This window comes from Aphelocoma coerulescens (assembly GCF_041296385.1).
Source record: "Aphelocoma coerulescens isolate FSJ_1873_10779 chromosome Z unlocalized genomic scaffold, UR_Acoe_1.0 ChrZ, whole genome shotgun sequence".
NCBI classification, from domain to species: Eukaryota; Metazoa; Chordata; class Aves; order Passeriformes; family Corvidae; genus Aphelocoma; species Aphelocoma coerulescens.
Genome location: NW_027184085.1, coordinates 39,155,527 through 39,179,532, shown reverse-complemented (window position 1 = coordinate 39,179,532; position 24,006 = coordinate 39,155,527). Strand labels below are relative to the sequence as shown.

Genomic DNA, 24,006 nt, shown 5'->3' with positions numbered 1-24,006 from the left:
TAAAAGTGTTGCAGTCTTTGAGTGATGTCATTACGATGGGATGAGGGGCATCTTGCTGGGGGGAGGGGGGGAAGTACAAGGTGGGTAATTATGCTTTAAAGAGCAAAAACAAACAAAAAACCCCTTTAATTCACCTTCTCATTTCTGGAATCCAACCCTTTTTTTTTTTTTTTTTTTTTTTTTTTTTTTTTTTTTTTTTTAATGTCTCTGTTACTTACTGCACTTAGGGGGGTAGGAATTAAATAGTCTTGAAGGTGACAGCATTAAATGTAATAAAATCTCAGCAGTGCAACCATCTTGGAGCTGCATGACTGGTTTTAGACTAAGTGCCAGAAGTTCCTCTGTGGTTTTGTGTGTGGGTTGCTACACTTATTCCCCAGGTTCCTCCCACCTCCTAAACCACTAAATTCTTTATAAATTAAAAATGACTAATACGGATTTCTTGTTTTAAAGGAACGCAGCGTTGAAGGGTACACATCTTTTTCAGCATTTGAGGGGGAAATCGGTAAATCTTTTTGTTGCTGCAAACTGTTCATTCATATATTTCACTTGCAATTTCCTCCCTCCTCCCTCCCGCCCCCCCCCGCTTTTGTATTTTTTTTTGTAGCCGGCTATAAGCAGTGGTGGTGTTGACAGAATATAGTTCACACCACACTGACCTTGTGATGAAACTTCCTCACAGCCGCAGGGGGTCCTTATGAATCGGCCCCTAATCCAGCTAATCCCGCTCGCAACAAAATCATGAAAGTGGCTCCCAGCGAAGTGTGTTTCCCTGCGCAGATGCCGCGGGAAGGAGCGGCGCTGGGAACGCACCAGCGCCTCGGGGCCGGGGGCGGCCTTTGAGCGCGGCCCTCCGGCCGGCAGGGCCGGCTCCTGGCGGGGCTCCGTGTGGGACCCGGCCGTGTGGGACCCGGCCGTGTGGGCCCCCGGCCGTGTGGGACCCCGCCGGGTGGCTCCGCTCCCGCCCCGGGCCTTGGAGCCGCCCCCCGTCCAGAGGGAGCGCGGAGCGCTGCCCTGGGCTCCCAGTAGTAAAAAGCCACCAGAGTGGTGGTTTGGGTCAGAATGGCCTAAAGCAGAAAATGAGAGCCATGCCAAAGGGGTGCGCTCGGCGGTTTGTTCGGCTTTTTTTCCCGGCCCTTCCTGCTTCATCATAAACCTGGCCATATGGTCGCACACTCAGGGTGTCTGATGGGAATCCCTGAGTGCATCCCGCACAAAGCGAGACGCGCTCTGTCCTGCTCAGTGTGAATGGCCAGCGAGCGATGAAAAATGGGCCTCCTGACAGATGCAGCGCGGCCTCGGGAGCTGGTGGCCAGTAAGAAATATCGAGGTGGGGGAAGCTGTGACAGGCAGCAGGTTCGGTGCTGGGGGGAGCGCTGACCTGACCTGATTGTGTCCAACAGTGAGAGCAGTTCTGCTTCAGTGCAAAGCCATTCAGAAGGAAGCTGCTTAGGCAACAACAGATGGTACAGCAAGCAGCTGGTAGGGAATACTTGAAAGGAACTGTACCCTGTGTCGTGACATGTTCATTCCTTTCATTTTTCTGTGTTAGTTTTGCCATCTCCTAAAAGTGCTATTTAGGAAATGGTATCCTCTAAAAGGTTCTGGATGCTGTTTGCATCTGTTTTCTGCTCCGTTAAAAAAAAATGCATTCAAATTTTGTGCTACTCCATGTACAGATGAAATTTGTGCTATCCCAGGAGTACAGATGAAAAGACCTAAAAATGCTGCTTTTAACCGCACAGGAAAACAATTACATATTTGAGGAAAGGGCACTGAGAGGTTAAATGAAAAGTTTGGCCTAGAGGAAAGCTGACTGCTGTGGAACAACACAGCAAATTGTTTGTAACATATTACCCAGCAGAAGCTCTTATTCAACCTAAAGCAACTTAAAGAAATTATATTCAGCTGTTTTGAAATCCTTAGCTTTAGACCTCGAAACCCCTTACATACCCTTCTCAGCAGAACTCCTCTAAACTTTACCACTTTCACGTACTGAGGATTTTTGCCTGTTATGAAATGTGCTCAGCTCTTATCTTAAATTACTGAAGAATAAAAATTCGGCTTGCTCCTCACGGGGTATAAACTGTTACATGACCATAAACTGTTGGGACAATTGCAATAATCTGTATTAGCTGATGAAGGTAGTCCCCTCTATATCTAGGAAAAAGCAGAGTCTAAGACACGTTTGCCACTATTCCTTTGCTTCTTGAGCCATAAAATTTAGTAGTTGGGCTTCTCCACTGAAAGCTGTGGTTTAGTTGTGACTTGAAGGGACCATGTCTTTGGAAGAAAGGATAGTTCGCTCTCCATGCCTATTGATTCCTCAGTTTCTTTGTTGGGATGGTCAACAAGGATGCCCGTTGTGACAGTGCTATTCTATAATGTGGACACCTGCCCAGTAGGAAATGGACTGAGACCACCAACTCATTTCACATAAGTTAGCAAACAGCTGTCAGATGGTAAACAACTTGTGGTCACTATTGTTCCTGGCTGGATTAGAAACGGTGACCCAGAGGTGAACAGCTCATATCCTGTTACCAAGGACATGTGTCGCAGCTCAGTAAGCAGCCACTGCATTTCATGTTTAAATGAAAGTTTGAATTGCATGTACCAGTTTTGTACATTATTTTATGTTTCAAAGCTGGTTGCATGTTGGTTTTGCTTTTTATTCTTAAGTTTGTACTGTTTAATTTCTTCATTTTGGTTTGCTGGTTTTTTCCCTGCACTTTTCCACTCTCTCATCTCTAGATGGGCACCAAGCAAGAAATCAAAATGTCTCATTTTCTTTAGCAATCTATCTGTTTTACCCAATCAAAAACAATATTTTTCTGCCTATAGATAACACAGATGTAAAACTAGCTTTTAGCTGATTTTTAGAAAGAAAAGGTTTTAGATCCTAAAATTGCAGGGAAGGTTTCTCACTACAAGAAGTGGCAGCTGTTGTTGGGCTGTCTTCCTGAGTATGCAGACAGCTTTGTGCCCTTGCCACAGCTCTAAACTTTATCATACTGTGACAGAATGAAAAGGCAACTTTGATGTGTGTTTTTATTTTTGCTATTCATAATCATGTCAGTATTAATGAAATTTGTAACAGCAACACTGGAGTCATCCCCAGCATGTGTGAGGAGTAACTTAACTCATATCATATGATGACTTGAGAGATAAAAAGCAGCCTTTTGAAGTGCTTTGTTGTTGGGTGGGGGTTATATGTTAGCTTTTTTTTTGTTTGCTGTAGGTTTTTATCTTTTATTTTTAATTTACTCCCTCCCCCCCGCCCCCTCGTAAGTAAAAATGAAGAACCTGGTGTTATCTTATTATCTTATTCTCAGTGTGACAGAAATGGTTTAGATGGTCATATTGCTTTTACATTTTCCTTCTCATTGGGATGTGATGATGGTGTCCTTTCGTTGGACAGTATAACTGGGGAGAAGGATAAGTGTGGAGTGTCCACCTGTGTGTTGGGGAGGGAGATGGTAGAATGCAGCCTGTTTTAACCTGGGGAGGCACAACAGCTGCTCCGTGTGTGCTATACAGATAAAGAAACGTGTATTCAGCAAACGCTGTGCAAGAAAACCTAGACAGATACAATATGCAATTTCTGACTGCCTGTAGTCCAGTGCTGGCACAGATCATGTCTAGTTACATGATTAATATGATATTTTTTAATTGAGCTGCTGCACAGTCCACTGAATGACCATGAAATCTCTTTAAGACACTGATTGTTAACCACTGTGTTCTAGCTTCTGTAAGCTCACCATTTCTCAACAGATTTTTTTTGGTAGCTCAGTTTCATTCACTTTCTGTGAAGTCTTTATTTTGCATTACCTTTTATAATGTAATTCTGATGGATTTATGAGAGCCAACCTTGGCATCATTAGATACATCAGATGCACGATAGATAATATCTCACAGTCCGTAGTTAATACATTCAGAGAGCAACCATGTAAACCAGTAGCAATTCTGACTCTACAAGCAGAAGGATTTTAAAAATTTAAAGAAGTGGACATTCCAACCAGTCCCATTTCTGGTACTGATTAAACTTGGACTTCCAGAAGGTGTTTTGCACTTTCTCAGAACAAATGGTTTGCCTGTCAGGCCTAGAGAATGATAATTCTGAGGAAGGTGCTGTCTTCCCTGCTCTTCTGTCAAGATGCTGACTAAAACTGTCTGTGTGCAGAAAAACTATATTCTGTTGCTGATAAAGAGCAGCGCAGACAAGCTCAAACATCCGAGAGAACATGAAGACAGAACTCCCTAGAGAGCAACAGGAAGTTTTAAATCAAAAGGCCATTATTTTTCTGTGCCCAGTAAGAGGCAGGATAGTCTTTGTATCTGCCATAGAACTTCAGCTCTTTGTATCAGTTTTTTTATAGGAGGTTTCAATCCTGTGTAAGTAGTATTTGGCTGCTGTGTTTTTTTTCTTGTGAGGTCTTTGTTCCTTTATCAGTAAAACTGGAAATTGTCACTGGTGCCATTAGGTACTGCTTTCTGCTCTGTGGCAGGTGTGAATGCTTGTGATCCTGGTTAAGTTAGGGTGGAGAGGTAGAACTGTGTCTTGCTGTGTACCATTGTGATGGACTGAAACTAGCTTCATTGCTTCATGTTTGAGTAACACAGCACAAAAAGAGACTTCATGAGTAAGCGGACTAGAAGAAAGCCCATAAGAGTAGTCAAAGTTGAGGGAGATGGGCTATGCAGGGTGTCAGGGAGAGAGGTATAAAGTCCCTCTCTGGTTCCCATCATGGCAGAGAGAGGTGCTGAAGAGTGAGAAGGCAGGGTGGAGGGGTGATGTCTCTTCTGCTTGTAAGTCTGGCATCTTTCTCTCTACCTTGCTACTTTTTGGGTTGGTTGGTGAAGGCTGAGTCCCAGGTGAACATGTTCAGATATTGTTCTCAGTCGTCCTGTATGGTCACTGAGTCATTACGGCTTTTTATCTCCTGTGCCTCCTGTTGCAGTGATAAACCGGTATTGCAAATTGCAGAGATTCCCTGCTTTGGCTATTGCTCAGGCCATAAAGTAAGCTCTGTAAGGGGTACTTATCCATGCACCTGATTCATAAAAAAGGCTGCATCTTCTGAAGAAATAAAATAAAAACACTGATTGTGTGAGATATCCATGACTATTAGAGGTATGATTCTGTTGCTTTGAGTTGTCACTGCCAAAAGGTTGGGCTCGATTGCTCTAATACTACACATTTACAGTCCCGGGAAATATTTAAAAGGTGGTGTTTCTCAAACAAAGCAGAGGTGTATCTGCCCTCAGGTGCTCAAATGGAAGCACCTAAAGGCCCATAGCCTTCAGAAGGCAGGTTCTCCAGAAAATTTTGTGCTGTTCATGAACCTAAACTTTGTCCCAAAAGAACTTAGGCTCCAAAACCTGTAGGTATTTGTGGAAAACTTGGCTTTGGTTTTTCAGTCTGTCCTCCACATTTCTAGGCAAACATTTTTATCCCAAATGTTTGTCTCTTAGGAATGTTCTTTTTTAGAGAGAGCTTGCTGTCTACTAAGCTACTGGTTGCGTGGTTGTGCACAAAGTAACTACTGAATGGTTAATAGAGGTAGTGTTCCAAGAAAAATAAAGAAACCTCAGGCTATGTGATGCAATTCCAGTAACCTGAAATGAAACATTGTAAGAAACTCTGAAAAATAAGTATTCCATGCCTTTAGAGCCACCAGACAGTAAATTAATAAGCAGTGACTTCTGACTGTCACTTATGGTGTGATTTAGCATTGATCTCTAAGTGTGACAGAGGTCAAATTTACTCCTCAGACTACTTAAGTGTGAAAGGGACTGCAGTGGTAGATTCCAGACTTCTTTGTAAACATGTTAATGTAATGCCATGTAAATTTTGAATTCGGTTGTGAGAAAGGTGTAGGTAAGACTGACATTCTCAGTGGAAATGAGCACATGAGCTGAATGACAGAGGAACTTCAAAATGGATACTAAGTATCCATAAGGAAATGCGTCAAAAACTGTGCCAATGAAAACAAGCACACTTTTCATTCTTACGTCATTGAAAGGTGCAGCAGTGTTATGCAGCAGTGTTAGTGCAAATGTACACTAGGGATTCTGGGTGCTTCTCTCGTAAGGTGTACTGAAGCATTTTAATGTGTGATGACTGAAACACTAGGACTGTGGCCCCAGTGCTGGGTAATGGGATCTAGAGCCTTTCTAGATCCATAGGTCATGGATTCAGGTCTGCCTCAAGTTAAGGATGAGTAAAACTTTTTACCACTTGACAGCTGTTCATTGCTCTTGGGGGCGGGAGACACTGGTCCTTACATGGTTCTGGGCAACCCAACATCCACAGTGACAATTACTGCTGTCTTTAGGCTCTTCAGAAGGGCAAAGAATTACCTTGACCAGCTTATGTTCCAATTGGTGGGTGGGGAGGCTCAGGAGGAGCAGCAGGATGTTTCATGGTATGAGATGCTGACTTGCTCAAGGCAGATCTATGGTGTTCTGGCGAAGAGCTAAGAGGGAAGCCTGTGGATATCAGAGAGGGTGGGGAGGAGGAAGACGCTTTTCTCTTCTCTGAAAAAAGCAGCTTTTTAACAAAAACTAACACTCAGCAATAAGAGATGCTGTCAGTTACAGTGTTCCATGTTGAACAATGGCCTTCAAACACATCCTTGAGAATTAGAAACTGATACATTAAATGCGGAATAATGCCAGGACACTGGTGTTACTGCTTTGCTGGGACGTTTTTTTTCCTTTAAAAGAAAAAAGTAGCAAATCATACAGATTGCATGGTATCTCATTTTCAGTAGGCAGACACCCACGGCACTGCTGGAAGAGTAGTGTACAAGCCATGAGACGCTGCATTGACCTGTTACTTAAATAATCTTTGGATTATGGGAATTTTTGCCACTAGCTCAGCTATCTAGGTACTTAGTCATAAGGAATCATGTAATAAAGGCCTAGAATGCCATCAAGTGGCTTTTGGTATGTCAAAAAAGAAGAGTGATAGGCGGATTTTTTCATCAGAATATTAAAGTGACATGGCTCTCTTTGATACGAAATAGAATTGGAAGTATATTTCTGTTTAGCATTTTGAGTGTAAAATATTATTGTCACCAAGCAGAACAAAACAGAGTCCATAAAGGAAAGCCACAAAACACCAGCACTTTGTTCATTGATATTTTCCATTACATCCACTTGTCCTATGGTGTGGAAATACTATTATGACTATAATGCTTTTTTTTTCCTTATGAGTGTAAGGAATGACTTTCTGCAGAGTGTGTGAGTCTTGCAAGTGTTATCATATATATCCAGCGCAATGAGGCCAGAGGCTTCAGGTACATTTCTGTGACACTTCTAGTGGTTTCTCTCTTAGGTTTTTGCACCACTTGGGGATAATCTGGAAAAAAAAAATAAGGCAACAAGAGGTTTGATTTTAAAATAACACATGTTCAGCTAATTGTACTGATTGTGTGGGTTTAAGATATGTGAGTATGGCAGCCTCCAGTGATCTTTGCAAACTTTTAATTGAAATGAATTGAAGCATAACAGGTAAGAACTTCCCTTTCATTGGTTTTTTCCTTCCCTTTTACTCTCTTTTACTTCTGATACATTTAAAGGCCACTGATGTTTCCACTTGCTTCTGGTCTCTCCATATGTTTTAACATAATCTGGCTTTGCAGGGAAACTTCTGTCAGTGTACGTTTATGAATTTTTTGTACCTGACTGCTATGTTGTATAAAATATTTTCAATATTTGAAGTTACTTTTACTATGTTTGGCTGAAGAAATGTAGATAACAGACCCATCAAAGGAATAGTTAAATGGTGTAATGCGTTAAGAAGAATGTGAAGCAGATCTGCTGCTGGGTTCTGGAATCTGTGCCCAACTTCTTGGGTGGTTTTGCTATTCCTGGCTGAAATGTTAGAAAGGGGAAAAAACAGCTTCTTTTCTGGTGACTGACTTGTGTGATGCAATTTTGATTAGCTAGATCTGCCTTGTTCAGTGAAGTTAACGTGGTTTGACAGGACCTTGATTACGAAGCGATCATCTTTGTTGATAGTAAACAGTTAGTCACTTTCAGCAGAGATGGGAATGATGCCCTTTGTCTTGTTTGAAGTATGATTTGTTGGTTCAAGTTCTGGTTAAATTCAAAAGGACAGTGTGGGTGGAATGGGAGAGAATATAGTACTAGGAGTAGAAGTTTATGGCAGACTCCACAGTCCTCATAGCATTGGGTCTTTATTGTCTTGACTGTCACTGAGACACAAAAGAGGGAGAGAGTAATTTTGTCTTTGAAGCACTTGCAGTGTAAAGGGTTGTGTAAGAAAGGTCTGGTTACAAGACATACAGTTTAAGATAACTCTGCTCCCTGACTTCCCATATTCCTTTAAGATGAAGCAAAATTCAAATATCAAGGACTACTGGTTTGTGGACTACTGTGGAAAGACAGCAGTGAGCATAAACATGGGGCTGATGAATGAAAGTATTTTTTAGAGTTTAAATCTTGATAAGAATTAACAGTAGCTTTTTGTTACCATGCAAATGCAGTCTCAATGATAGTATGTCCTGTCCTGTCACTGTAGTAAGAGTGATGTTAAAACATTCTAAAGGGACTCTAGGTAAAGGGGTTGTGTTTGATTTCTTTTTGTTTTGTTTTGCTTACTGTGTGCTGGTCTCTGCTCCATGGTATAAAGGAGATAATCCCACATGTGACAGGCTGAAAAAATTTGAGTGTGTTGTGGAAACACTTATTTCTTCAAAGAATTCTTGACCAAGAAATTAAGCAATGCTTCGCGCCAGAATGTCTGTATGGTTTAATTGTTGAGGGTCTCATTCTGACAGCTTTATGCATGTTGGGGCCCAGCTTCTTGCCTGGTGGTCGTTTTAGCCCCAGGGGTGTTACGGGTGGGTTGAGGACCCAAGTGATTGAAAAAGTATGTCCCTGTTCGGGCTCGGGAATCTCATCTCCCCCTCTGCCAACTGGTTACAGATCAGTCTTCTGTTTCATGGTCTAGGAAGAAATCAATATATATGCTTAATTTCTGTTCACACTGTTGCAGAACTAAACTTTGGCAGTAATTCAGATCACCAGTGTCAAGCTTACTGGGACTGAGAAAAATGTAACAAATTAGACCAGATCTGTAGCTTGGACCTACGTTCTTGTCCTCCTCATCTGGATGTGGTCTTGATTCAGCTAACAGGCTGAATTAATTGACATTGCCTCCCACATGCATTGGCTAGAGACACTACAGGGGAGGTTACATGAAGTATATGAACTCTAGCTGACTGGGGTTTTTGTAGAAAGGAAGACAGTGTTCTATTCTTATGCAATGTTTTCTGGCACGGCAAATTGTGTATGGCTCCCTCTACAGCCTGTCGACTCAGCAGTCTACCTCTGCCTCTTTTCTTTTCTTTTTTTTCTTCTTTTTTTTTTTTTTCCCCACCATGTTTTAATATGGAGCACACTGTTCAGCTCGTGTGGGTTTAGAAACAGATGTTGTACATGAACAATCTCCTGCATCACAGCGTGTTCAGCCAGGTACTGGGCCACTGGGGTAAATAAGCTGTAGACTGACCTTTCTGCTACACTCAAACTGCATCTCTTTATATGAACTTGGCATTTTTTCTTTTTTTTATTTAAGGCTGAAAGAAATACTTCTGCTCACTTACTCTTTCCCTCCTCCCCCCCCCTTTTTTTAACCAAAGAGAAACATTTGCCTTCTATCTTTGCCAAATTATTTAGTAGAAGAGTGTAAATTAAAGCCATTTATCTTGAAATGTGCTTTTGAAGCAGACTGTTTATACAAGTGTAAGAAATTGTAACACAGTGTTTCTTCTGGTCTGCCAGGTAAAGGTTTTCCTTTTTTCTTCCTCTTTTTTAATTTTTACACATGGGATATTGGTTATAATGTAGAAAAAACAGAGGCTCTGGTTTATGCATCAATGTTTCAGTACAGTAGCAGTAAAGGTATTGTTATGAGGAATGTGGGGTTTTTTTCAGAGATACTAAAAGCTGTTCCTAGTTTTAGAGTTACACTGTGATCAGTTTGGGAAAGAATAGGCCCTGCACATAGTCAGGGCTTTTTGACTGAAGAGTGCTCATCAAGGGAATGCAGAATAAGCAGGTACTGGCTAATACAAAGTGCTTAATATTTATCCATCAGTTGGTGGACGAGTGAGTCGGGAGTTAAATTACACACGGCAGAAGATTGGAGAAGAGGCCATGTTCAACCCCCAGCTCATGATCCAGACTCCACAGGAAGATGGTGCTAATGTACTAACAACAGAAGCACTCCGACAGCACCTTGACTCTGCGCTTCAGGCCAGCAGAGTACATGTCTATATGTACAACAGGTGAGGGGAAAATCAAAAGTTTTCTTGATCATCTGTAGCAACTGAAAAAGGGACACGTGCTTTTCTCAGTGTGTTTTTAAATGTGTTTTTAAGGCACTTCTGAGCCTTTCCCATAGGGTTGTGTTTTGATTTGAGTGTCACTGGTTTCTGATAGCTCGACATTGTGGCATGATAGCAGCAATAAGTTGGCACTGAACAAGTATGATGGGGTAAATGGTGTTGGAAGAGATTCTGAGAGTACACATGCAAGCCGTGCTACAGCAGGCAGCATTTCTTTTGATTCATGCTGTAGCACGGAGGAAAGGAATGATGTCTGTGATCTTAAACAGAGAAACTTATGGATGGGATTCCTAACATTGAAAATCCTTCCATATTAGAGTTGAATTCACTTGCTAGTATCATAATGAGGTACATAATGACTGTGAATAGTGGCACAGGTTAGTGTTCTTCCAATAGTTTGGATGTAAAGGGAAATGCAGATGTGTTGGAAATGTCAGCAGGTGGAATAAGAGCTGCTTAGTAACATAGATAGCAGAGCATGCCTTAAAGATGAACATTGAAAGGTGGGAGTTGTGTGTTGTCCAACAGAGAAATAATGGTGCACCTTAGGAAGGTACCAGCACAGGGCTAGGATGCCTCCCTGAAAAATGGTTCTTTCAGGGTTGCTACTTACACAGTGATGTACCTAGGAGTCCTGCCTGTGAGGCACAAAGCTCCCTGTCTTTCAGCAGATATCAGCACACCCAGCTGGTTCCTCCATGAGCTAATGCTAAGGCTCCAATTATCTTTTATGCACCTCTTGCCCTGTCTAAGTCCTCAGAAGCCATGGTAGTGGAAGTTGTAATATAGCTGAAGCAGGAAGGCAGAAATCTTAATGGTTTATTTTCTTCTGCATGTCTTGGTCAGCTGTGTATATTTGAGTCCTCTGAGCTGGAGGTGGCTTTTCTCTTACTTGTGTCACTGAGTGATATCTTCAGTCACAAGCAGTCTCATTTATTTCAGATGTATTTCTGTCCTATTAACATGTGTTGGCTAGGCTGTACGTTCAAAAGCACCTCCCTTATTTTGGATGAGTTTTACAGAGATTATGAAAACAACTGAAAGAAAGGTCTACTTTGTAATGACAAAAAGAAAGGCAAGGTCTTGTATATCTGTTTTTTAATAACATTTGCCTTAATTAATTTGCTGCTTGAGGCCAGTATGTGTATATGAATGTCTGTTACATTTTAAAAATAACTTCTCAGTAATTGTGGAAGAAGAAAATATTTGTCCTTCATGTTTCTTACAGACAGTGGAAATTGGAACATTTGTGTTACAAATCAGGAGAACTCATCACAGAAGCAGGTTACATGGACCAGGTATGTGCAGCAGGCATTTAATTACAAGGTTTGTGTATTTTCATGATTCATCTTGTGCTACTTTGATTATATTCTAGTGACTGTGTTTTTCTTCTTTCTGATTTTGACAGATCATAGAATATCTTTATCCTTGCTTAATTATCACTCCTTTGGACTGCTTCTGGGAGGGAGCAAAGCTACAGTCAGGAACTGCCTATCTATTGTAAGGAATTTTTTTATAACTTTCTGGTCTGACTGGTTTTAATTGTATAACTGTGTACAACTTTTCAGTTGCATTTCCATTGTTTATTCAGATTCTAATCTAACAGGAAAAATAAAATATAAAGAGTAGTGTCTCTACATAAAAAATACGCATGTATTTTTTTTTTTCATTTAACACAAAGTTTTTCTACAAGATTATTTGTAAACCTCAATTTAAGTCCTCTGTTATTTTTCCTGTGCTGCTAGCATGCAAATTAAAATGTAAATTCTGAATTGAAGTTTTAAGAATTTTATGCTTTGCTTTTCTTTTCCTGAAACAAACTTGTTTATGGTGGATTTTTTTCCCCCATAAAATACAAAAACACTGATTGGCTGAGAATTTTAGACATAAGAAAATGTCTTGGATTAATTCCCAAGTCTTCTTAAGGAATAAAGAACAAATCCTTTGCTTCAGAGATCATGAAAGAAACCATATAGTATCTTTTATGGGTGGTTTCTCACAGTTTACAAGTGTGATATTAGATGCCCTGAATTCTTTAAAGAGTTAATTGTTAATCCGTGCAGGCATTTTCTGTTAATTATGCAAGAGTTAGCATTTGAGTTATTGTTTCTGTCCTGGTTTGCATGTCTCTGCAAAAGCAATTTGCAATGGCCATCTCCTAACCTTTAGTGTACAGTTTTAGATGGGGAAATAAGGGGGTTTGTGTTTTCTGGTTGGGAGATTCGGAATAATGACTTAAGCCTGGTTAAGCAGATACAGTGTGGTTTGAACCACAGAATAAGGCAGTCAAAAGCCTTTCTAGTCTGTCAACATCACAAATTCAGAAGTGGGGGGTGGGAGATGTGACAGTGATAGTGGTGACAGCCATGGCAGCAGGAAAGCTTGATGGTTGATAGTCAAGCTGCTGGGGCACTTGAAGGAGCACAGTATTGTTACAGATAAACAAAGATCAGTTATATTGATTGATTACATTTGCAAGATGATTATTAGTCTAGCGAGAAGTAATCTGATACTATGAGAAAAGCTTTCTTTCCTCAGCTCCCTCTCTTCTGTCCCTCTCCCCTCCCCCCTAATTCTTTGAAGCAGCAGTTGGCTGCTTTTTTGTTATTTAGGTGCTTGATAATTTGTTTTGCTTTGTTTTTAAGTGAAGGTATTTTAAACCGGTTTTATAAGATAACTTTGTAAGAGCCAAGTATTTTTGTTAAAATTACAACTGGACTGCAGGAAAAGTACGTCAACAAATCTAATTAAAACATGCCTTACATTTTATGAAACAACCTTACCAGAAAAGGTTTTAATTTGTAGCAGAAAAGAATTCAGTTATTTGTTCAAATATGAATTTTAAAGTATGTTTATTTCAGACCTTCTTTTGTCTTTTTTTCTATGTGTCTTTTTCTCCTGGTTGCTCTTTCAGAGGGAAGCCTCCTTTGCAGTGGATCAACTTTGACCCTTTAGAATTCTTGGAAGAGTTAAAGAAAATAAACTACCAAGTGGAGAGCTGGGAAGAAATGCTGAATAAAGCAGAGGTTGGTCATGGTTATATGGATCGACCCTGCCTGAATCCTGCTGATCCCGATTGCCCAATCACAGCTCCCAATAAAAATTCCACCAAAGTAAGTTTGCTTGTCGTTGTGCATGTCTTTTCAAGGGAGACTGGGGGGTGGGGAAGGGTGGGGGGGAAGGTCAAACAGAATAGAAGAAAGTACCATTTTCTTCCAAGCGATACATAGTTTGTATTCTTGCATGATGTAATTTTTCTGGTCCTGTTACCTGCTTTTAGCTCATGGTCATACATTTTGCCTCCTTGTGTGATGCAATGCTTAATGCTGTGCATTTAGAATGAAAGTACAGTTCTCAGCTATGCTGTGGCTGTGGCACTGCAGTGATGTGGTGTTTCAGTGAACCGGTGCCTCAGACAGACAATAGCCACTGCTGGAACACAGCTGCTGCTGCCCACCCCTACCACGCTGCAAAGCCTTGCCTCGAGTAGCACCAGTTTTGTTGATTTTTGTGATGACTTTGAAGTCATGTGCCTTGAATTTATATATCCCTTTATCAGTCACATTAGACTTCAGAGAAATGCCGTCTGGTCAACAAGCATCTGGGTGATTTCTTCAACTTGATTTGTTGAATGCATTTCTTCTAGTAGACTACCCAGATGGTCTTTAACATCCATGATTCTAGGTCACTGGGTGCTGAATTAAGGTATGAGTTTGTCTAAAGTTATGAAACCTATTAATTGCTTCTTTATAACTTTTTCTAGCCTCTTGATGTAGCCCTTGTTTTGAGTGGTGGATGCTATGGACTATCAAGAAAATACATGCATTGGCAGGAGGAGCTGATTATAGGTGGTACAGTCAAGAACAGTTCTGGTAAACTTGTCAGGTAAAAAAATATTTAAAGAAAAAGTCTGTTTTAAATTTCTTAAGAGTTCCTTTTTTGGGGCGCAGTCGGAGGATGATGCAAAATCTATTGCCCTTCATGTGTATTATAAATTTTCTTTTAGGGTGACGTCTTAGGAGAGCAGAATTTAAAAGAATGCTTAGGCAGTTGTTTAAACTTACCATGGTGTCATTGTTTCCTGCTTCTCACCTCAGAATGATAGTGTATGTTGCTCAGAATGAAAGCTTCTTACTGGCAGCTTTGCTGTTTAGAATGTATGTATAAAACACTGAACAGTGTGTAAAGCACTGAACACCTTTGAGCATATTTTGCAATATGATCAAAGGAAAAAGGAAAAAAAAATGTGAGTAATGTGCTCACTCATTTGACTTCTCTCAGAATTCCAAAATATCCACTGAATGTTTTATTCAGGGTCAATACAGAAAATAGTCTATTTTTATGTCCCTGTATTGTTAATACAGCTTTGAGTGGTAAAACGAACCCCTTTGTTTTAGACTTCCAAATGAAGACATGGAACATTGGACTTTAGTGGGGGAAAAAACTATGTAATTTAACTCTTCTGAAAAATGCAGGCCAAACTAAACAAAACAAAGCATAATTTTTCCAGAGAACTTTTAAACTTTTTAGCATTGACACAATACATTGATAAGTCTTTCAAGAAATAGACAAATAAGGCACTTCTAGTGAAAAATAAAATGGTTCCTCCTAGTTAATAAGAACTTCTGAAGTTGTTGGATGCAGTTGCATACTGTGCAAATTCAGGATGGATTGCCCTTGTGTAGTCCACACAACTTATGAGGCATGAGGAGCTTAACTACCACTTCTCTCCAAGGGATGAAAAAGACCAAAATCTTCAAATGACGTTTTGCCAACAGCATTTACAAGACCTCGTAGAAATAACTGTTCCTGTGGCATCCTCACAGCAATCTGTCTTATCAAGCATGATCTTTATAACAGATTTGTAGGGGTATATTCTTTTCTCCTGAAACTGATCCTCCTGAAAATAATGTCAAAACTCTTACTAACTTCAGTGAAACCAGATTTAGCCTCAATACTGGCATGGAGCAGTACAGCTGCACCAGATACACAGTAGAATAATTATACTCTGTTCAATTTTAATACAAGCATGTGCCCTATAAAATCAAGAACTCAAGCAAGCTCCTGTTAGAATTGCGTTTGGGACTTCATGCCATGAAAATATTTTCCTGAAAATACTCGGTTTATGCCTCTTTCTCCTCTCTCTATGTCACAGTGCCCAGGCTTTACAAACCATGTTTCAGTTAATGACCCCTAAGCAAATGTATGAGCATTTCAAGGGGTATGAATATGTTTCGCATATCAACTGGAATGAGGACAAGGCAGCAGCAATTCTGGAAGCCTGGCAGAGGATGTATGTTGAGGTAAAATTGAAAATAACTTAGATATTATACTACAAAGTCCTACTAAGATCCACTGCCTTCTGTCACAGTTCTTTACAGTATTTCTTTTAAGAAAGATGCTTGAACTAGAACTGAGTCATTGCCTCCCCGTTCTTAAGGGTTCTTTTGGGGATTTGTTGGTTGGGTATTTTTTCCAGTAAGAAGCTGCTTGGTTATTCCCATATGAGAAGCCATGAAGGTTTTAGTTTTTGCTGTCTGGGACAATTTTGCTTTGTTGGGGCTGAGAAGAAACCAAAGGGCTAGCTGGAATTTAAAAGCTTTTGGTTGGTGTGGTTATTGTAGAGGTGTCTGGAAAACATTAGCCAGCCATGGGTTGCTCTCTCAGCAGCAGCCCAGGTGGAGAGGCTGTGTGACAATGTCTGGCCTCTGTGTCCCAAACCTTGACCTCCACTGCGCTGCTTCTGACCTCTGCAAATGGCCAGGCAGGGAGGGGCAAAGAGATGGCTGGCCTGAGGTTAAATGCAACACTGGTACTGCATCGTGGAGTTACAGGAAGGGATTCAAGTTAAATGTTTGTAATGAGCTGGGCGTGCAGTAGGCTTTCCCCAAGGGTGCAAATTCTGTCTCATAATCAGCAGCTTGCCAGAAAAAATCGCGAAACACACTTTTGTAGCATCGGTGTAATGTCTGTCTAGAGCATGAGCTTTAGCAGGAACATTGAGGCAAAAAGAGTTGATTTCAGAGGTGTGCTGTAGTAGATGGTAATGACTTCTTTTGAATAAATGACTAAAATAAAAGAAAAAATTCTTTATTCACTCAAAGTTTTATTTTTGTTTTCATAGGTTGTTCATCAAAGTGTTGCACAAAACTCTACTCAGAAGGTGCTCTCCTTTACTACGACCACCCTGGATGACATCTTGAAGTCATTTTCTGATGTCAGTGCTATCAGAGTAGCTAGTGGCTACTTACTAATGGTAATAAAATAAATCTATTTACCCTTCTTTGGTAGTGGAGCAAGGCTTAAAAATCTGCTTTACTGTTACCAGTTAGTAGTCCAGAATATTTTACAAATATTTAAAATAAAAACTGCAGTTTGTAAACTTTACCTCAGGCTTCTCACCTGTTCCACTTTGTAACCTTTGTGATATGCCTATTCTGATTAAAAACTGTGTGAGGATCTGTAGGTTGGGTGGGGAGAGACAGCTGTTAGAGAAGGATCCATTCTAATATTTTGGGTTTTTTCCCCCAAATTCCCCACTCTGCTCCTCTCCTTAGCTTGCCTATGCGTGTTTAACGATGCTGCGGTGGGACTGTGCCAAGTCTCAGGGTGCTGTGGGGCTGGCAGGAGTCTTGTTGGTTGCACTCTCGGTGGCTGCAGGATTGGGCCTGTGCTCATTGATTGGAATTTCCTTTAATGCTGCCACAACTCAGGTATTTAGAAAACACAAGTCTGCTGTAAATCACAAGTATTCTGTTAATGAATGAACACAAGTGAATCTTTGAGAAGTAAAGTGCTGAAAAAATATTTTGGCTCTAGATTTTTACTTGTGCTGTTTTCCTATTTCAAAGCTTGTGCTGTGATAAATTAAATGGTCATGGTGCCAAGTGATATTGAAGGGAAAAGCTGGTATTATGTAGTATGTATAATTCTGTGTTGTTTGGTTTTTCTGTGTCCAAATATGAGTGGAGGTATGCAGTTTTACCTATGGAGCTGCAGATTTATTTTTACATCTGAATATACAAGGATGTTCAAATTCTGAAAATATTTTGAATGTAACTTGAATTATTATCAGATATTCTTTGTCTATCCAAAATTTGAATTACTTATGGTGAGAATTCATACCTGTAAATGGTATACTTTAAGTTCCTCAGCTATATTCCAGAATAAAAGTTAATACCTGTATGGCATCCTTTTCATTTTCATTTTACCCTTGGATCTGTGTAGAGTGTAATGTAAAAGTTGCTTTAATTAGCCATTTAATGGCTAGCTGCATCGCAGATCATAAAACAACCTGTTTGGGTTTTGCTTTGTTTTGTTTCTTTCCCAAGGTTTTGCCTTTTCTTGCTCTTGGAGTTGGTGTAGACGATGTTTTCCTTCTGGCACATGCATTTAGTGAAACAGGACAGAACAAGAGAATTCCATTTGAGGTAATGACAAAATGGAGATTTGGGGGAAAATAAAACAAAAAGTTTCATATAGGAACAGATAATCATATCCAGAATTAATCAGTAGAGGTTTTCCTAGGGTCTAGAAATTCTTATTTCTGTCAAAATAGGAAATTATAGCAATACATGTGGTCCTAGAAGGTTTTGGAATGTTCACATTCTTGTTTTTTGTTGTTTTGGGTTTTTTTTTTTGTAGAGTCTTAGTTTTGTCTTGAAATTTTAATTTATAAAGTGTTACATAAAGACTAATTTCCATAATCCAAATTCTGCCCAAAATTTCAGTGAAAGTTAATGCAAATTTAGGAACAAACTCAAATAGGAATCTTGACAATTAAATGATAGAATGATTTTAATAAAAGAACACACAAGAGATAAGGGGGAAAGAGAGGGAAGACAGTTATCTTTACTTATTTGTTATGGCCCTAAAATGGAGTTATTTTCTGTATTTTTCTCTCATTTTTATTTTCTGAAGCTTATAATTGACCATGGCAAAACATAACATATAACTGATAGGAAGTCTAAGGTGTCATCACTTGTATGGTCCTTTACTTTTATTAGTCTTTTTAGTCTCAGTCCAAAGTTTCATATCCAAAGTACATCCCATTTAAAACTAATGTATATTTGCTGATTTTGTTTTGCACAAGCAGTCTTCCATGTGCTCTCTCCAGCTGGCTCTGCATGCAGGCAGTACAGCCTCACTCTACTATAATCTCTGTCTTTTTCATAATAGCTCTTTGGGTTAGGAAAGGGTCATGTGTTTATCTTGATTTCTTGCTGGGTTTTGTGTGTGGTCCCTAGATTTGGCAGTGTTCTTTTTGTTTGTTTTGTTACATATTTTTTCAAGATGTGTAGCTGTGTTGTGCCTCTATGCTGTTAATACATGCTTATTTTGTCTGAAAAACGAGAACACCAAGTGATTCCACTGGTAAAAATTACATCCTTCTCAACTGCAGATGTATTTGCTATGTTGTCAGTACCCATTTAGTTTTGTGTTTTGAAGCTAGAATCAACTCTAATGATGTTTTCTACCCTCAAAAAACTTGAGTGCTTCATCTGTATTCCCACTGAACAGTAAACTCAGTATATAGTTTTCTCACATATTCTCAAATGAAAATATATATTTAGAATTTAATTGTAATAATTTTTCACTGCAACTGTGTTATATCTGTAGGATGATCCTTTCATTTGCAGGACATCACTTTATTCACTTGACTTTTAAGATACATCATTTGTTTTGCAGGACAGAACAGGTGAATGTTTGAAGCGAACAGGAGCAAGTGTAGCCCTTACATCTATCAGCAATGTTACTGCTTTCTTTATGGCTGCCTTAATTCCTATTCCGGCTTTAAGAGCATTTTCACTCCAAGTAAGTTTATATCCTATTTTGTTAGCTCTTATGCACTGGTGAAGTCTGATGATGATACTTGTTAGTGATAGCATTGAAGCTTGGTCTTGGTGCTGCTGCAGTTCACTGAACGAGTACATCACTGCTGTTTACCACAACTGCTGTCTGCCCTTGATTCTCCTGCTCCCTTTTCTCATGTACAGAGTCTCTCACGTCCTATCAGCAGGTGAAACAATACAGATGGGTTGAGTGCAAAACCCAAGCTACATGTAACTGAGCAGAAACAAGTTTCCAGAAAGATTCGCATTGTAAAGTCAAGAGCAGTAGTCTGCAGTGTCGTGTGTACTGTAATGCTCCTCAGCAGCAATTTAATCCTTTCATTTATGTTGGTCCAGTTTGCTGCTCTTAAAAACTACAAATGTAATGACAGCAGTACATATGCATTTGTAATATTAATAATTAGTGCAGCACTTTTTACTGCCTTACTCCCAGTAATTTTAGCAAACTTGGAGAAAACTTCAAGAATTCTGTGTTCCAGATGCCTAGAGAGAAAATGTGAATTTTATGTGCTAAACCATGCATTGCTTGCTCTCTCTTTGCCTTCTTGATTTTTTTGTGATAATATACCTTCAGAAATATGAAATATTTATGATATTGGAGAAGAATTTCTTCTAAAAGTGCAGACTGAAGAAAGCTTTGGGAGTTTCTCCCCTGACACAAGCAATTTATTGCACTATAGAGCACTGTACTGTTTCAATAGTTATTTTTCTTCTTTTTCCCCTACCCCCTGAGCAGGGACATCTTCAACTAAACTTCTCTGGGCAACTTGTTCCCAGTGTTTTCCTACCCAAATGTTAGAAAAGCCTTCTTTCTTATAGCTAATCTAAACCTACCCTCTTTCAGTTTAAAAGCATTCCCCCCATTTGGTCACTACATGCCCTTGTGAAAAGCCCCTTTCCAGCCTCCTTGTAGCCCCCTTTAGGTACTGGGAAGCTGCTGTAAGGTACCCTGAGAAATTTATCTTCTCGAGGCTGAGCAATCCAATTCTCTCAGTCTTTTATCACAGGAGAGGTGCTCAATCTCTCTAATTACCTTTGTAAACCCTCCTCTGGACTCACTCCAACAGGTCCATATCCTTCCTATGCTGGGACCCCAGAGCTGGATGCAGTGTTCCAGGTGGGGTCTCACCAGAGCAGAGTAGAGGGGCAGAATCCCCTCCCTCCCCTGCTGCCCACGCTGCTTTGGATGCAGCCCAGGACACATTTGGCTCTCTGGGCTGTGAGTGCCCATGGCTGGGTCATGTCCAGCCTCTCACCCACCAGCACCCCCAAGGCCTTCTCCCCAGGGCTGCTCTCGATCTGTTCATCCCCCAGCCTGTGCTGATACCAGGATATCAGGTACAAGTACAAGTGCAGGTGCAGGACCCAAGTGCAGGACCATGCACTTGGCTTTGCTGAACCTCATGAGGTTCCCATGGTAAAGACTAAGCTAAATGTGTGAAATACTTTAGGTAGTATATCAGTTCTTCCACTGGAAGAAGTTATTTATGTCTCCTGAGTCTGTGGACCAATTTCAAACATTTAACATGTACCTTCAGCAGCTAACAGGATACTGGAGGTCATCAGACTCTGTAGTACCTGTGCTTTACAAAAGTTACGTCAGCCTAAATGCATTTTATAAAGAAGTATTCAACACAGGTGGGCCATTTTGTTGTAATCACACTGCTGAGCTGTTGAGTGTGAACCACCAATATTAATTCTCTCTTTTCTGATCAGATTTTGCTCATTTTTTTTCTCGTTTTCACTCTTCAACTTCAGAATGTGACAGGTTGCCTTTGGAACATATATTGGAGACAACAGCTGTAATTGATACTGTAATCAGTTAACTTACATATGCCTTTCCTAAAGTAATTTATTTTTGCCTACTGCCATGCTACAGAATGAGTCACTGAAAGTCTAAAAACAAAGTCTGCATAGCAAAATGACAAACAAAAAGTTTCCAGTGAGATTTCTATGTATTATTGTATGAACATGTTGATACTATTCAGAATAAAAACATCAAAGTCCTTTATAAGGCAGTGAGTGATTGATATGGAATTTATGCATAGGAACCCACATAAGAGTCCAGAAATTAGTGTTTGAATTGCTCAAACTTTTCTCACTTGGTAATTTGTCTTTGCTGGAACCTAGTAGCCCCTTATATGTATGTAAGAGGTGAAATGTGCAAAAAAGGAGCAGTGGGAGGCCTATAATGGGTATTCATTGATGTCAGAGCAACATACATACACTTATAAGTTAGCAACCACTAAAACAAACATCTATTAGTTGCTTTGCCCAGCTTCACCAGGTAAAATCAAAGTCAGGTGATACTTTAATCACAGTACTTGGAATCAGAGAACCATGCAGTTTTGGTGGGTGGTCTGTATTTATGTATGGATTTCTTTATTTACAGTCTCCTTCCTCTCTCTCCCCCTCTTACTCAGACTTGTTTAAACAAGAAGTCCTTGCCGTCTTTGATGTTTTCCTAGCAAAACTTAAAAAGCAGTGAAATACTGCATTTACTTTTCGCAGATACAGATAGATCTTCTAATCTAGATAGTGAATTTTTAATAGAGGGGCTTAAAAATGAAGGATTGCTCTTGACCTTGTTTTGCTCTTCATTGACTTAAGATATTACAAAGGTAATTGTCAACCTTTCTGTAATTTTCAGTCCCAGTGTTGGTAAAATACCTTGGCTGCTGAGGGAGAATAAACAGTTTCCTGCATCTACAAGCCAAACTTCTAGTTAGAAGCTCATGTTTTGCACATCAGTGCCTTCTCCTATCTCAGCTTCTGTCATATTCTACCAGCTAAAGCAGTTCACTGATACCTCTGAGTTGTTAATTTACTTTATGGAACTGCAAGCCTGACGCTGTCTCTTAGGAATTTGCTAGGGTTAGCTCTTTCCAAAATTTAAAAAGTCGAATTTAGGTCTATTGAAAGTGAGATCTTTGAGGTTATTTACATGCACAAGTAGGAACTGTTTTAGCTCTTTCAATTTTCTAAATTTTTCTTTTATCTGTTGATCTCATTAGCCCCTTGTTTAAACAGTTTTAAGGCTTTGAGATTGCTGAATATGACCCAAATACTCAGTCATAAGAATCATCTCTAAGAGTACTCAGGACTTTGAAGGAGTAGGTCCTGAATTTTCAGATGCGTTTCATTTCTTAAAATGGTGGTGAAGGAAGAGGTTATCAGAGAAATCCACTGGAAGTTTTGAGGTTTACGGTAGGAATGTCTTAAACATAGCCCTTTGTTTTGAATATAAATGAAGGAAGGCAAGGCTGAGTGTAACTACCTTTGGGCTGTATTATTTCCTAAGACAGACTATTCAGAGACTGTCACACAGTAAATTCTGCCCAGGAAAGATAAGGTAAAAAAAATTGTCAAACTCTTCTTTCTTACGTCAGAAACTTCCTTCCGTAACAGCAGAGTGGTGTGGATCCACTAATGAGCAGAGCACTTTTCCTAATAAGTGTTAGAAGTAACTTTTTTCCTCACCATAAGAACGACAAGTTTTTTTCCTAAATGTAGAAGTCCATTACCAGGTGGCAGTGGTGGGTTTCTGGAGAGACAGAATGTATGTTTTTAAGCTCATTCCATTATCTTACTCTGCTGAAGTGGTTTGTCCCCCACCTTTATTTACATAATTTACCTTTCCCTGCCCCTGACATGAGAATTTAACAAGCAGAATTAAAGCCTAAGGAAAAAGTGGGCAGGGGACAAGGATCCAAGCCTATACCACGTCAGGAGGGAGCTGCAGATAGAGAGCAGTAGGGTAGAAGTTTTGCTGACAGACGACCTCATCTGTTCATCACCTCTGGCTATACAGCACACCCGGTCTCCTTGGGTGGGCTGCCAGGAATGGCACATAGCAGCACATACTTCAGCGGGGCCCCAGCACATACCTACCAGCCTGGCTCCCCACTCCCTTGCTGCCTCCAGCACAGACTGCCATTCTTCTGTCTCCGTTAACAGTTGCAGCAGCAATAATATTTTTAGGCTGTGCATTATGAAAAGATGCAAAAACCATAGCGTGTTTCTCAGGAAGTGACCAACATAATTTTTTCTGTTAAATGGAATTTTTTTACAGCTCTCTGATCTCATTTAACTGAATGCCTTCATTTTACACCCTTGAGTAGGTCCCATTTTATTCTTTCTGGACTAATATTACCTTTGTTGATTTCCCAAGGAAAAGGTGTAAGGCCCTTTTCTCTCCCTTTTGACCATTGGTCTCTGACGGTGTGAGAGAAGATGTCCTGTTCCCAGAAATCCTAAGCATGCTTTCAGCCTAGGTACTGCCTGTACTCTGGAAGCTTTGCTGCCACAGTTCGTTGTTGCTTTTACAGATTATGGCTGTTGTCATGATCTCAGTTCTCATACTTTCCCATTCTTCAGTCCTGTGTGTATGAATGGCACTGGGAAGGAAGCAGTGGCAGATGCACTGGGTCAGGGACTGAATCACTTCCCAGCAATTCTTCCTTCCCTCCCCTTATCAAGTCACAGGGTGGGTTTTTTGATGGGAAAACAAATTAGAATTCATACAAGAACTTACTTAGTTGTGAAAACTGAGAACTGTTAATCATTGTAATGCTGGAGAGGTGGGTGAGAGAGAGTGTGCAATATATAAGAAGTGCAGTATTGCCCTAGGAATCTATTTAAATTCAAATCAGAACAGAGATTGCTTTGAAATACTTTACTTGCAGAGCAGTTAGTACATCAACACTGGGATGGCACAGTGGAAAAGCTAGTTGTTCAAAAACAGATTTCGTGTAAGTAGGCAGATTTATTGTGCG

At 40.1% G+C, this 24,006-nt stretch overlaps 1 protein-coding gene across 3 annotated transcripts in view; it reads left to right on the top strand.

Moving 5' to 3' along the window:
- The window catches only part of PTCH1 (patched 1), a 74,633-nt gene that overhangs the window by 21,959 nt on the left and 28,668 nt on the right, over positions 1-24,006 (top strand). For all 3 annotated transcript variants that reach the window (XM_069001550.1, XM_069001549.1, XM_069001548.1), the window contains 10 exons: positions 10,130-10,319; positions 11,608-11,677; positions 11,788-11,879; positions 13,294-13,492; positions 14,143-14,264; positions 15,535-15,682; positions 16,504-16,635; positions 16,937-17,092; positions 17,711-17,809; positions 19,068-19,193. In XM_069001550.1, the coding sequence (XP_068857651.1) occupies positions 10,130-10,319; positions 11,608-11,677; positions 11,788-11,879; positions 13,294-13,492; positions 14,143-14,264; positions 15,535-15,682; positions 16,504-16,635; positions 16,937-17,092; positions 17,711-17,809; positions 19,068-19,193 (1,334 nt within the window). The remainder of the gene's footprint in view (positions 1-10,129; positions 10,320-11,607; positions 11,678-11,787; positions 11,880-13,293; positions 13,493-14,142; positions 14,265-15,534; positions 15,683-16,503; positions 16,636-16,936; positions 17,093-17,710; positions 17,810-19,067; positions 19,194-24,006) is intronic.